General features: G+C 43.5%; 1 protein-coding gene across 1 annotated transcript; it reads left to right on the top strand.

Moving 5' to 3' along the window:
* LOC102189985 (cytochrome P450 2G1) lies at window positions 521-13,750 on the top strand. Its single transcript, XM_005692559.3, has 9 exons — window positions 521-1,382; window positions 2,196-2,358; window positions 4,317-4,466; window positions 6,323-6,483; window positions 6,734-6,910; window positions 9,386-9,527; window positions 11,541-11,728; window positions 11,856-11,997; window positions 13,569-13,750. The coding sequence occupies exons 1-9, from the start codon at window positions 1,203-1,205 to the stop codon at window positions 13,748-13,750; spliced, it is 1,485 nt and encodes a 494-aa protein (XP_005692616.1). The 5' UTR covers window positions 521-1,202.

Here is a 14,369-nt window from a genome sequence, read left to right as displayed (position 1 = left end):
ATCTACAGGCTTCCTAGGAGATTCAATTTCCAAGCCTGAGAATCAACATAGAGGAGAAGGGCTTTTGAGTTGTGTTTAATAACATGTGTAGGTCGAATATAATTCTCAGGAATTTTGTTTCAGGTCAGTAAAGAAGATTTATAAATATTTGGTGCAAAAAGGATGGAAAACCATTATGTAGAGTATTACAAAGAGCAATCACTCGGTCATGTCTCTAGAGATGATGAGACTGGGGCTCAGAGGTGGTTCCTACATCTCAAACTTGGAAAATGAATACACACACACACACACACACACACACACACACACACACACACACACACCCCAATAAAGTTCTGATAAAGTAACACAGGTAAACTTTGGTTATTATTATTTAATATTATCTTGAGTGAAAACAGTATAACTTGTTGAATTAAACCCTTTCAATTGAGTTGTTTCTTTTATGGTTTTAAATCTTCATCTTCCTCTCTTAAAAAAAAAAAACCTAATTAAGTAGGGTCTAGCAAAGAGAGAGGGGGCTTCCCTGGTGGCTCAGATGGTAAAGAATCTGCCTGCAATGTGGAAGACCTAGGTTCGATCCTTAGGTTGGGAAGATTCCCTGGAGGAGGGCATGGCAACCCACTCCAATATTCTTGCCTGGAGAATCCCCATAGACAGAGGAGCCTGGCAGGCTACAGTCCATGGGGTGGCAGAGTTGGACACAACTGAGCGACTAAGAACACAGAGAGAGGAGTCATCTCTGTTTTTCATCAAGACTTTCTAAAACCGTATGCTAACCCTATTTGACAGACAGGGAAACTGAGCCCAAGAGAGTTACGTGACTCACCTAATGAAGAAAAGATGGGAATTCAGATTGTATGATCCCTAAATGAAATAGCCTTAAAAATGATGTTCAACTGCTTCTCATGTCCTACCAAGACAAGCTTAACTGGAAGCTGAGCTGAGAGAGAACTGAGAGACTGGAAATACGAAGAAACAGGAATGTCCCCAGTAGATTTCCCTGGGTGAATTCAATCCACCTTTTTACAGGTGGGAGATTATAGGTTATATAACCACCCCCCAGATAAAGCAATCTCTTCCCTCATGACATCTGTACCCGGAAAACTTGAATCCCGGGGTGTTCAGATTTCTACGCAGTTGATTTCCCAGAATGTATTTAGGTAGGATCTGGTGCCCTGGGCACAGTCCTTCGACCTGGCACCATGGAGCTGGGAGGGGCCTTCACCATCTTTCTAGCACTCTGTTTGTCTTGTCTTCTCATCCTCATCGCCTGGAAACGGATGAGCAAAGGGGGAAAGCTGCCGCCTGGTCCCACACCGATACCTTTCCTGGGGAACGTGTTGCAAGTTCGTACTGATGCCACTTTTCAATCTTTCATGAAGGTGAGTCTGTCTGCTTTCGCACAGCTGGAAGCAACTAATTCTATAGACAGATAGTGTAGAAATTTCTGAATTCTATAACAAAGGCTCTTGGAAACATAACCTTAGATTTCTGGAATTCCAGAATCTTAAACTCCTGGAAACACAGACTCCTAGCACACTGAAACTGAAGACCTTCAGGACTTTGGAATAACAGTACCTTCTTCTTTAAAAAGAAAAATATGTTGCATTGCACTACTTGTTAAAGATTTTTTTTAATGTGGGCCATTTTTAAAGTCATTGTTGAATTTATTATAATATTGATTCTGTTTTTCTGTTTTGGTTTTCTGTCCACAAGGCATGTGGGATCCTAGTTCCCTGAACAGGGATCAAACCCCCACCCCTTGCATTGGAAGGTAAAGTCTTAACCATGGGGCCTCCAGGACAGTGCCTGGAATAAACAGTTACTTTCTATCCTTAGATACAAGAACTCTTGCACTCTGTGGGTCTTCAAACTTTGACTCGGTATCATGAAATCTTAGGATTCTAGAAAGTTAGCACTTCAGAGCGAGACACATGGATCTTGGAATTCCATCTCATCCAGGTCCACCATTTTACAGATGCGGAAACCAAGGCTTGTAGCAGCAATGGGGGATCTCGCCCAGGATCACAGAAGCCAAGACTTCTGTGTCTCTTTATCAGCAGTCTTTCCAAGCCCAGGACTCAATTTTATCTGTTATTCCCATGCTCCTTGAAATCGCCATCTCCTAAAATCCTTGACTGGTTGTCACTTGGTGCTACACTCAGCCTCCTCCTCTTATGTCTTCCTTCACTCAGCTCAAGGAGAAATATGGTCCAGTCTTCACCGTGTACATGGGGCCCCGGCCAGTGGTTATTTTATGTGGACATGAAGCAGTGAAGGAGGCCCTGGTAGACCGAGCAGATGAGTTCAGTGGCCGCGGAGAACTGGCTTCAATAGAGCGAAACTTCCAAGGTCATGGTAGGTAACAACAACAAAAATAAAAACAAGATGTAATCACAAAGTGTGATGTACTTCTATATCCCCCGTTCTTTGATAAGTGCTCTAAATGAATTACTGCTGTGACTTCTCTGAGAGCTATTAATGTCTTCCTAATTTTGCAAATGAGGAATCTGAGAATGAGAAACATTAGTAGCAACAGTCAGTGGTAGAATCGTTTTACTTTGAACCCAAACCGTCTGACTCTAGAGGATCGTCTGTGTTACTTGTGTTATTATTTTTGATGGACGAGTGGCACTCTTGTAATTCACCAAGCTCTCATAGCCAAGCTTACTATTTATCCTCCTATATACACACACAGACCCAACCCATAGGTCTCTGCATCCTCCACAGATATCTTTTTAATGTTCCCTACACATCAGTCTCTAATGGCCCTGAGGCAGAATTCCAGAATTCTTTCCTGGAGAATCCCATGGACAGAGGAGCCTGGCAGGCTATGGTCCATAGGATTACAAAGAGTCAGACACAACTGAAGCAACTTAGCATGCACACACATCTCTAACTGCCCACATCATTCAATTCCAAGCAGCCTCACACCATTTTTTGATACTTTCACTCACCCACCTATCCCTATGCCTTTCCTTCCATCCATCCATTTTTTCACTGATCCATACAGCCACCAAAAAAATTCATTAGACTTTCTATACAAATATCAGTATCTTTCCAACAAACTGATCTGTACATCATCTATTAATTAACTTCTCATTTACCCATCTAGTCATCCTCTCATCCATCCATTCATTTTTCCTTCCATCATTCATCCACCTATTAATCATTCAGTCATCCACACCTCCTTCCAACCATTGACCCATACATCGCCAACCATCCATCCATTAGCCCTTTACCCATCCAGAAGTCTTTAATCCATCCATTCGTCAGTCATTCCAGTCACAAACACTTCCTTCCATTCAGTGATCTATCAAAATCATTTCATCAAATTTCCAAACATTAATTCACTGATGCATGCACATCTGGAAACTTCTAAATACTGTTTACTACATGGTAACTCCTTTTGTGTGGGTGTATTAGTGTACAGGTATGATCTTCTGTGAACACTTACATGTATGTCTAGAGAATACAAGTAGAACACAGAATATAGAAGTCTCCCCACTCCAACATACTCCATATGACATTCTATCTATGCTTGTATACTAAATTGCTTCAGTCATGTCCAACTCTTTGCAACCCTATGGACTCTAGCCCACCAGGCTCCTCTGTCCATGGGATTCTCCAGGCAAGAATACTGGAATGTGTTGCCATGCTCTCCTCTAGGGGACCTTTCTGACCCAGGGACAGAACTCGCATCTCCTGGGTCTCCTGCATTGCACACAGATTCTTTACCACTGGGCCACCAGGGAAGCCCATTCTATCTATAAAGAAAGTGAAAGTGAAGTCACTCAGTCGTGTCCGACTCTTTGCGACCCCATGGACAGTAGCCTGCACCAGGCTCCTCCGTCCATGGGATTTTCTAGGCAAGAGTACTGGAGTGGGTTACCATTTCCTTCTCCAGGGAATCTTCCTGACCCAGGGATCAAACCCAGGTCTCCCGCATTGTAGACAGATGCTTTACCATCTGAGCCACCAGGGAAGTCCCATTCTATCTATATCTCCCCCCATATTCCTAGGCAACCATCCATTATATGCATTTATCCAGTTCCAGGTCTCTAGCCTGTAAGAAACTCTCCGTAATCTCCCACAGTCATTACTAGCCTGATTTCTTTTCCTTCATCTCAGTCCTGGGCTGTTTTGGGGAGTCCAGTAGGGAGGGAACTTTAGTTTCCCCATTAAGCCTGGAAGGTTGAAAGAGGCATCCCCAGGGGAAAGTTTACAGCTGTCATATCCTGGCACCCTCCCAGTCCAGCACAGAGCTGGGCACAAACAAGAGGTGAGACGGGAGCCTGACCCTGAAATCCTGGCAGGTGTAGCTCTGGCTAACGGAGAACGATGGAGGATTCTCCGACGCTTCTCCCTGACCATTCTTCGGGACTTTGGGATGGGAAAGAGGAGCATTGAGGAGCGGATCCAGGAGGAGGCCGGCTTTCTACTAGTGGAATTACGCAAGACCAAAGGTATGTGTGACCCCAGCGGGGAGGGCTACCAGGGGACTTGGTGGAGGGGATGGGGGTGTAGAGAGCTCAGTCACGAGAAGATGGGCTTTAGTGGGAGAAAGTTTGGGAGTGGGAAAGGGTGAAGAAGATGAAGGATTTACTGAGATTTCTAGCCAGATTCCATGTTAAAAGTTAACATGAAAGACCCTTAGAGATCCCTTGCCCAGGGACTTGAGTCAGTGGATCTTAAGGAGTTTTTGAGCTCCTCGTATCATGTACAGACTTTGGCAATATGTGAGTTTATGCCTTTTTGTGGTGGTAGGATTAAATTTATCTATCTAACTAGGTATACATTCACACATACACATACAAAAACACATAATTTGGGTAAAAACCATACAATGCAAAAATTTGCCACTGTAACTATTTCTGAGGGCATGAGAGGATGAAATGGTTGCATGGCATCACCAACACAATGGACATGAATGTGGGCCAAGTCCAGGAGATGATGAGGGACAGGAAGGCCTGGTGTGCTGTAGCCCATGGGGTCCCAAAAAGTCGGACATGACTGGCGACTCAACAACAACAAACTGTTCTAAGTGTACAATTCAGTTGTGCTACATATATTTACATTGTTGTGAAAGATTTTTAGAACTTTTTCAACTTGAGAATCTGAAACATTACACCATTTCATTACATTTTTAAAGAGATCCATGATGCACCCAAAAATAAGATCTGGAATGTCTGGGGTCTAATGAAAAAAGACACAGAGGCTGAGAAATACAGAGATGAATAGATCAGATACAGAAACAGAGACAAATTTCTCTACATTAGACTCCTCCCTTGGGCTCCATGGGTGCCAAATGGTCGGCATAAAGACTCTGTATACTCAGGTACCCCTAGAAATTATTTGCAAAGCTAATTGTGATTATATGCATTGCTTTAGGGAAATTTTCCCCACACCCACTGGCCTGACCAGCATCTTGTTTTACAGATGGTGCAGCTGAGGCCAGGGGAAGAATTTTATTTTAAATAGTGCAGATGGAATCATTGGTAGAGATAGACCGAATCTAGCCATTCTTTTCTATTTTTTCAATGCATCACTTACCTCCACTTCTTTCTAAAATCTGTGACTCTCCAGGACAGTTAACTTCTTTTTTTTTCTCCTTTTTTTAAATATTTGTGGCTGCACTGGTTCTTCATTTCTGTGCAGGCTGTCTCTAGGTGCAGAGAGCTGGCATTACTCTTCATTGTGGTGAGCGGGCTTCTCATTGCAGAGCACAGGCTTTTGACGAGAGGGCTTCAGTAGCTGCAGCGCGCAGGGTCCGTGGTTGTAGCTCTCAGGGTCCAGTGCACTCAGGCTCAGTAGTTGTGGTACACTGGCTTAGTGGCTCCTGAGCACGTGCAGTCTTCCCAGACCAGGGATCGAACCTGCGTCCCCTGCATTGGCAGGCAGGTTCTTATCCACTGTACCACAAGGGAAGTCCCAGGACAATTAACTTCTAATAACAAAAAATAAGGATTCAGCTCCACCAGCGTCTCTCACATGGTTATTACATGTCAGGCACTGTGCTAAGTATTTTACGTGGATAATTAACATTGAATTTTCATGAACCAATGAGGTGGTTATTTTTTTAATCTTCACATATTTTTATGTATTTATTTGGCTGCACCGGGTCTTAGCTGAGGCACACAGGATCTTTAGCGGCAGCATGTGAGATCCAGTTCCCAAACCAGGAATTGAACTCAGGCCCCCTGCTATGGGAGTGTGGAGTCTCAGCCACTGGACCACCAGGGAAGTCCCTCAGGTGCTTATTAAACCAATCTGATGTCACATTCCATGTTCCTACTCATGGCCTCCAACTTCCATTATTCAGGGGCTCGCATCGAACCTACTTTCTTCCTGAGCCGCACTGTCTCCAACGTCATCAGTTCCGTCGTCTTTGGAAGCCGCTTTGACTATGAGGACAAGCAGTTCCTGAAGTTGCTGCAAATGATCAACCAGAGTTTCATAGAAATGAGCACATCCTGGGCCCAGGTGCCCATCAGTCACCTCTATGTCCACTCCCCAACCTCTGTTAACTAAGCCCCTGCCTCTTCCTCACTAACTCCTCCCTACAATCTTGGGAGGCAAGAATCAAGATGCCCTGGGTCTCCAAGAAGCAAATGGCCACATGCAATTCTCAGACCCCGTGCTAGATGCTAAGCCCAGCTATTGGACTCCAGACTCAGCCCAGGCTGGCCTCTGGTGCCCATCCTAACAAACATCCTTTGCTTATTCCCCACAGTTATATGACATGTATTCTGGAATCATGCAATATTTGCCAGGAAGACACAATCGCATCTACTACTTGATAGAGGAGCTCAAGGACTTCATTGCCTCCAGGGTCAAGATCAACGAAGCATCACTTGACCCCCAGAACCCTCGGGACTTCATTGATTGCTTCCTCATCAAGATGCACCAGGTACCTCTTCCTCTGCCCCGAGTCCTTTCCTCTCATCTCCCCAATCCCTAGCGCCTACAACTTTAGACTCATCCGTAAACATCTTGATGACAGTATGTCAAGGGCCAAGCATTGTTTCACCAGGTTGATTTTTATTTATAGACGAGATATAGAAACTGTTAAGGTATAAACTCTTACACTCTTAAACTTTGAAGCTAAGACTTCTAAGAACATGGAAACTTAAACTCGTACACCTTTCTAATCCGATACACCAGAGACTTATAAATACAGAAAAGTAGAATGCATTTTTAGAGTCTTAGAATTTGCCAAGCTGATACATTTAAAGTCTAAACTTTGGAGTTTAGACTTCAAAATTAAAAGTTTAATGTCTTCCCAGCTTCCAATGCAGGGGTGTGGTTTCTACCCCTGGTTGGGGAACTAAGATTCCATATGCCACGTGGTGTGGCTAAGAAATCAATTTTCACCTTTTTCTAAAGTGTACATGGAACCTTCTCCAGGATATATCACACCCTGGGCCATAAATTTAGCCTTGGTAAATTCAAAAAAATTGAAATCATTCCAAGAATCTTTTCTGAACACAATGCAGTAAAATTAGATCTCAATTACAGGAGAAAAACTATTAAAAATTCCAGCATATGGAGGCTGAACAACACACTGCTGAATAACCAACAAATCACAGAAGAAATCAAAATATGCATAGAAATGAACGTAAATGAAAACACAACAACCCAAAACCTATGGGACACTGTAAAAGCAGTGCTCGGGAGAAGGTTCATAGCAATACAGGCTTACCTCAAGAAACAAGAAAAAAGTCAAATAAATAACCTAACTCTACACCTAAAGCAACTAGAAAAGGAAGAAATTAAGAACCCCAGGTTAGTAGAAGGAAAGAAATCAAAAATTAGGGCAGAAATAAATGCAAAAGAAACAAAAGAGACCATAGCAAAAATCAACAAAGCCAAAAGCTGGTTCTTTGAGAAGTTAAATAAAATTGACAAACCAATAGCCAGACTCATCAAGAAGCAAAGAGAGAAAAATCAAATCAACAAAGTTAGAAATGAAAATGGAAGGATCACAACAGACAACACAGAAATCCAAAGATCACAAGAGATGACTATCAACAATTATATGTCAATAAAATGGACAACTTGGAAGAAATGGAAAAATTCTTAGAAAAGTACAACTTTCCAAAACTGAACCAGGAAGAAATGGAAAATCATAACAGACACATCACAAGCATGGAAACTGAAACTATAATCAGAAATCTTCCAGCAAACAAAAGCCCAGGACCAGATGGCTTCACAGCTGAATTCTACCAAAAATTTCGAGAAGAGCTAACACCCATCCCACTCAAACTCTTTCAGAAAATTGCAGAGTAAACTTCCAAACTCATTCTATGAGGCCACCATCACCCTAATACCAAAACCTGACAAAGATGCCACAGAAAAAGAAAACTACAGGCCAATATCACTGATGAACATAGATGCAAAAATCCTTAACAAAATTCTAGCGAACAGAATCCAACAACATATTAAAAAGATCATACATCATGACCAAGTGGGCTTTATCCCAGGGATGCAGGGATTCTTCAATATCCGCAAATCAATGTAATACACCACATTAACAAATTGAAAAATAAAAACCATATGATTATCTCAATAGATGCAGAGAAAGCCTTTGACAAAATTCAACATCCATTTATGATAAAAGCCTTCCAGAAAGCAGGAATAGAAGGAACATACCTCAACATAATAAAAGCTATATATGACAAACCCACAGCAAACATTATCCTCAATGGTGAAAAAATTTTTTTCAAAAATTTTTTAGTTTAAACTCTTAGAGATATAGCAATTTAGAAGCTTAGTAACTCTGCATCATGGATTCTTAGGATTTTATAAACTTACAAATTTCTATTTTTCTACTGTAGAACCTCTGTACTCAGCAGGGTTTTTTTTTCTTTAACAGATATTTGATTGAAATTTGACCTTTATTTATTTTTTATTCATTGGTTTGGCTGCGTTGGGTCTTAGTTGCAGCATGTGCACGAGAGCTCAGTAGCTCCAAGGCACGTGGGATCTTACTTCCCTGACCAGGGGTTGAACCTGCAACCCCTGAATTGCAAGGCAGATTCCTCACCACTGGACCACCAGTGAAGTCCTTCAGCAGTTTGAAATCATGTACCCTAATGTCTTAGAACTTTCAAATCCGACAAGGCAGTCTCCACTTCCCTCTCCCTCATTCTCCCCATTGTTCACTACACTCCAACTATCCTGGCAGCTACACTGGCCTCCTCTTTGTCGTTCCTCACCAGACACTCTTCTGCCTCAGGACCTTTGCCCTGACTGTTTCCTCTCCCAGATTCTCACCTGTTTCACCTATCTGTTGTGTTTTCACAAAGCCCTACCTTATACACAGGGAGAAAACAAGATGAAAGCAGAAGATGGTGAGTCTATTTATCATCTCTCTCATTTTCAGGATAAAAACAACCCCCACACAGAATTCAACCTCAAGAATTTGGTCCTGACAACCCTCAACCTCTTTTTCGCTGGCACTGAGACAGTGAGCTCTACACTCCGCTATGGATTGCTGCTCATGATGAAGCATCCTGAGGTGGAAGGTGAGCGTCCAACCTGAGCCTTACCTGGCAGACCTCACTCCCCACAGGAAAGAAGACATCATCCTGAAACTGTAGAATCCCACAGCTTTCAACTCCTCACACTTTAGAACCTCAGGATGTGGGATCTCAGGATCTCTGGCTTGGAAAGTCATTTAATTTCATCTTCTGCTTGGTGCCTGTCATGGTTTCTTATCCAATACTTTGGCCACCTGATGCAAAGACCCTGATGCTGGCAAAGCCAGAAGGCAAAAGGAGAAGGGGGCGGCAGAGGATGAGACGGTTATAGATGGCATCAGTGACACGATGGACACGAATCTCAGCAAACTCTGGGAGACAGTGAAGGACAGGGAAGCCTGGCGTGTTATAGTCCATGAGGTGGCAAAGAGTCAGACACGACTTAGTGACTGAATTACAACAACAAAGTAGACTCTTAAGTGGTGAGTTATGAGAAACTTAGTAGCTTAAAGCCACAATAATCTATCATCTTACAGTTCTGGACTTCAGAAGTTCAGATAGGCTTTCACTGGGTCAAACCAGGGTTGATCTGACTCCTTGCCTTTTCCAACCTCTAGAGCTGTATTTCTTGCATTCCTGGGCTCCATTTCCAAAGCCAGCAGCATTTCATCTTCAAATCTCTTTGTATCCATTGTCACATCTCCTTCTCTGACTCTGACCTTTCTGCCTCCTTCTTATACAAACACTTGCGGTTACTTTCAGAGCCAATAGGGATTATTCAGAATAATCTCCCCATCTCAAAACCCTTAAGTTAATTATATCTGCAAAGTGTCCTTGGTCATGTAAGATAACATACCCAGGTTCCAGGGATTAGGAGGTAGTATTTTTGATGGCCATTATTTGGCCAACTATAGTGGCAGAATCAAACAGAATCCATTGCCAGTAAACTGTAATCTGGTCTGGTTGGGTAACTCCAGTAATGAGAAACTCATTTATTCACCAAAGGAAAATTCCCAGTTTTGGCCCCTCTCCTTTCTAATGTGGCTTCCCCAGTGAATCAGCGGTAAAGAATCTGCCTGCAATGCAGGAGATGCAAGTTCAATCCCTGAGTCAGGAAGATCCCCTGGAGGAGGGGATGGCAACCCACCCTAGTATTCTTGCCTGGAGAATCCCACGGACGGAGGAGCCTGGCAGACTATATATAGTCCACAGGGTCACAAAGAGTTGGACACAACTGAGGACCTGAGCACACCTTCTAATGTAATTCAAAACAAACTAACAGATTTCTCTTGTTACAGACAATGGGAGAGACTAACATTTCCATTCAGACTCATCTAGTTTTTCCTTCATTGTCTGAGTTGTCTCTTACTAATCTAAATCATCTAATATCTAATGGACACCTCAGTTACTTGCATACTGCATTACTTGTGCAATTTACAACTCCAAGGGCTTTATGCATTGTTGTTGTTGTTGTTCAGTCACTAAGTCGCATCTGACTCTTTGCAACCCAGGGACTGCAGCACACCAGGTTTCTCTGTCCTTCAGTATCTCCAGATACGTCTTTCCAGAGTTTGCTCAACTCACCACTGAGTCAGTGATGCAATCCAACCATCTCATCCTCTGTTGCCCCCTTCTCCTCCTGCCTTCAATCTTTCCCAGCATCAGGGTCTTTTCCAAGGAATCGGCTCTTTGCATCAGGTGGCCAAGGTATCAGAGCTTCAGCTTTAGCATCAGTTCTTCCAGTGAATATGCAGGGTTGGTCTCCGTTAGGAATGACTGGTTTGATCTTCTTGCTGTCCAAGGGACTCTCAAGAGTCTTCAGCACCACAATTCAAAAGCATCAATTCTTTGGCACTAAGCCTTCTTTATGGTCCAAGTCTCACATCCGTATGTGACTACTGGAAAGAATGTTTATTAGCCCCACCAATGTGTCAGGAGTTAAGAATAAAGAGACAGTCCAAACACATATGGAGCTGAAGACACAAACCTATGACCCAATCCTGGCCTCCAGAAACACCTCCTGCATCTTTGTCTGCTGTGTGTTCTTGTTTTTTCCAGCCAAGATCCACGAAGAGATTGACCAGGTGATTGGACCACACCGGATCCCAAGTGTCGATGACCGGGCCAAGATGCCCTACACAGATGCCGTGATCCATGAGATCCAGAGACTCACAGATATCGTGCCCATGGGCGTCCCCCATAATGTCATCCGAGACACTCATTTCCGAGGCTACCTTCTGCCCAAGGTGGAGCTGCACCTCTGTTCTCATCCCTCCCTCCACTGTACCCTACTGTACCCGACTCCTTCTGGGTCCCTACCATTCTCCATACTCCAAAACTGATTTCTCCTAACTGAGCCCATCTTCACCCCAGGGCACCGATGTCTTTCCTCTTCTTGGCTCCGTCCTCAAAGACCCCAAGTACTTCCGCTATCCAGATGCCTTCTATCCACAACACTTCCTGGATGAGCAGGGCCACTTCAAGAAGAATGAAGCCTTTGTGCCTTTTTCCTCTGGTAGGTGTCTATGGTCTGAGTCCCCCCACCCCCACCAGCTCTGCAGAAACATGCTAGATATGTCCCCCAATCATTGGTCTGTATTTGACATTCAGGTTTGAATGGGAAGCTGGGTGGTATTTCATAGACTCACACAATACTAGAATTCCAGAATGATGGAATATCAGGACCATGGACTCTGATAATTAGAAAAGTAACCGCACTAAATAGAGGCCAGCATATTTTTTCTAAGGGCCAAAATATAGAATATTTTAGGTTTCGCTGGTCTTTGTCTGAACTATGCAGTCTACACCATTGTACTGTGAACGCACCCACAGACATTCATAAACAGTGATGCTGATACTGAGTCATGTCTGACTCTTTGCAACCCCATGAGCTGTTGCCCACCAGGCTCATCTGTCTGTGGGATTTTCCAGGCCAGAATACTGGAGTGGGTTGCCGTTTCCTCCTCCAGGTGATCTTTCCATCCCAGGGATTGAACCCATGTTGCCTGGGTGCAGGCAGGTTCTTTACCTGCTGAGCCATCCTGGGGAATTCCCTGGTGATCCAGCTGTTAGGACTCCAAGCTTCCACAGCATGGGGCCAGGTTCAATCCCTGGTGGGGGATATAAGATCCTGAAAGCTGCATGGCATGGCCAAAAAACAATAAAAAGAAAAACGCATGTCTGCGATGGATGCAAAATTTAAAAAAAAACTATGCACATTAACACTTGAATTTTAATTTTCACATGTCAAAAAATATTATTTTTCTCCTGATTTTTTAACCACTTAAAAATGTTAAAAGATTCTTATTTCGCAGACAGTATAAAACAGGCAGCAGGAAAGATTTACCCAATAAACAGCAGCTTGGTTAACTCATAATACAATATCTTTGAAAAATCGTATTTTAAGTTTAAGCTATACTGAACCTGGTGTCAGTGCAGCACACTCTGCCACTTAAAACACCATCAGTGGGGCCATGAATGAGTTACTTCAGCTCCCTATCTGTAAAATGGAGATTAATCTCTCCAAAGCATTGGAAGAGTGATTGACAAACAGCAAGCACTATTTTTTTTTAATTTGTATAGGAGTATAGTTGATATACAAGGTAGTGTTAGTATTTGCTGTACAGCAAAGTGAATCAGTTACACACATATATATATATTCTCTTCTTATTTTTTGTAGATCAAGCACTATTTAAGTGTGAGCTTTTGTTTTCCCTCACCAGTGTCTGGCACCTTGTAGGCACTTCCTAAACCTTTAAAAGAATCAGAAATGAAAAGACTTTAAATGCATGGATCCTTTACAACCATTCTGTCTTAGAATCTGTTGGAATTTGCGCCATCAGAGAAATAGCTTCCACGTGTTGAGCCCCCATACGTGGAAGATCCTAGCGGAGATTAACTGCAGAAACTCACTGCATCTTTATAACCCTAAAAAGTGGGTATTATCACGACCCCAGAGATGCAGAGGAGGCAGCTGAGGCTGAGCGGTGGTGAGACCGGAATCCTCTCCATGCTTCCGTTAACCCGCGCGGGTCTGCCTCCTCCCCACTATTCCCCCCGCCCCCTTTCTCCCCTCTGTGCCCACAGGAAAGCGCATCTGCCTGGGCGAGGCCATGGCCCGCATGGAACTCTTCCTCTACTTCACCTCGATTCTTCAGAACTTCTCCCTACGTTCTCTGGTGCCACCTGCTGACATCGACATCACGCCCAAGGTCTCAGGCTTTGGCAACATCCCTCCGACCTACGAGCTCTGCTTTATGGTCCGCTGAGCGCCCCCTATTGGAGGTGGAAGGAGCCGTCGGAGAACAGAGCTCTGCCCAAGTGTCCCGGCGCACCAAACCTCTTCATCCCCCTTCAGTTCTCCCAACAATTCTAAGAGAAGGCACTATTACACTGTCACGGGACACAGGTCAGCATGGGTCACCCCAAAATATGGAGCTGTATATCTTCTACATCCCGCAGAAAAGCAACGCCCTGGCCAAGACTTTGGCAAAAGCTTGTAGATTTTAAGTTCATTTGTTCACCTCCACCGAGGTTTCTATCTGTACCAAATTCTTATTGCAGACCTCCATGTCTTTATGCTGTTCCGTTGACCTTTCCCCAGTAATGACCGAAGGTAGATAATGAAGAATAAACATAATAAAATTTTTAAATGGTGTGGTGCATTAGAAAAGCAAAGTAGGGATTTCCCTGGTAGTCCAATGGCTAAGACTCTGAGCTCCCAGTGCAGGGGAGCTGGGTTCAATCTCTGATCAGGAAACTAAATCCCACAAGCTACAACTAAGAGCTTGCATGCCGCAACTAAGACCCGGTGCAGCCAAATAAATAATTTCTCAAAAAAAAGGGAGAAAAGAAAAAAGAATTCCAGAATTGGAATTTTAAATCGGC

Source organism: Capra hircus, chromosome 18, assembly GCF_001704415.2.
Source record: "Capra hircus breed San Clemente chromosome 18, ASM170441v1, whole genome shotgun sequence".
Classification (NCBI taxonomy): Eukaryota; Metazoa; Chordata; class Mammalia; order Artiodactyla; family Bovidae; genus Capra; species Capra hircus.
The sequence above is the reverse complement of the archived record's forward strand: the minus strand, read 5'-3'. Positions and strand labels throughout refer to the sequence as shown.

Coding starts and splice junctions, on each gene's coding strand:
- LOC102189985 (XM_005692559.3), top strand. CDS start 1,203: ATGGAGCTGGGAGGGGCCTTCACCATCTTTCTAGCACTCTGTTTGTCT. Junction 1,383..2,195: donor CTTTTCAATCTTTCATGAAG/GTGAGTCTGTCT, acceptor TCCTTCACTCAG/CTCAAGGAGAAATATGGTCC. Junction 2,359..4,316: donor GCGAAACTTCCAAGGTCATG/GTAGGTAACAAC, acceptor AAATCCTGGCAG/GTGTAGCTCTGGCTAACGGA.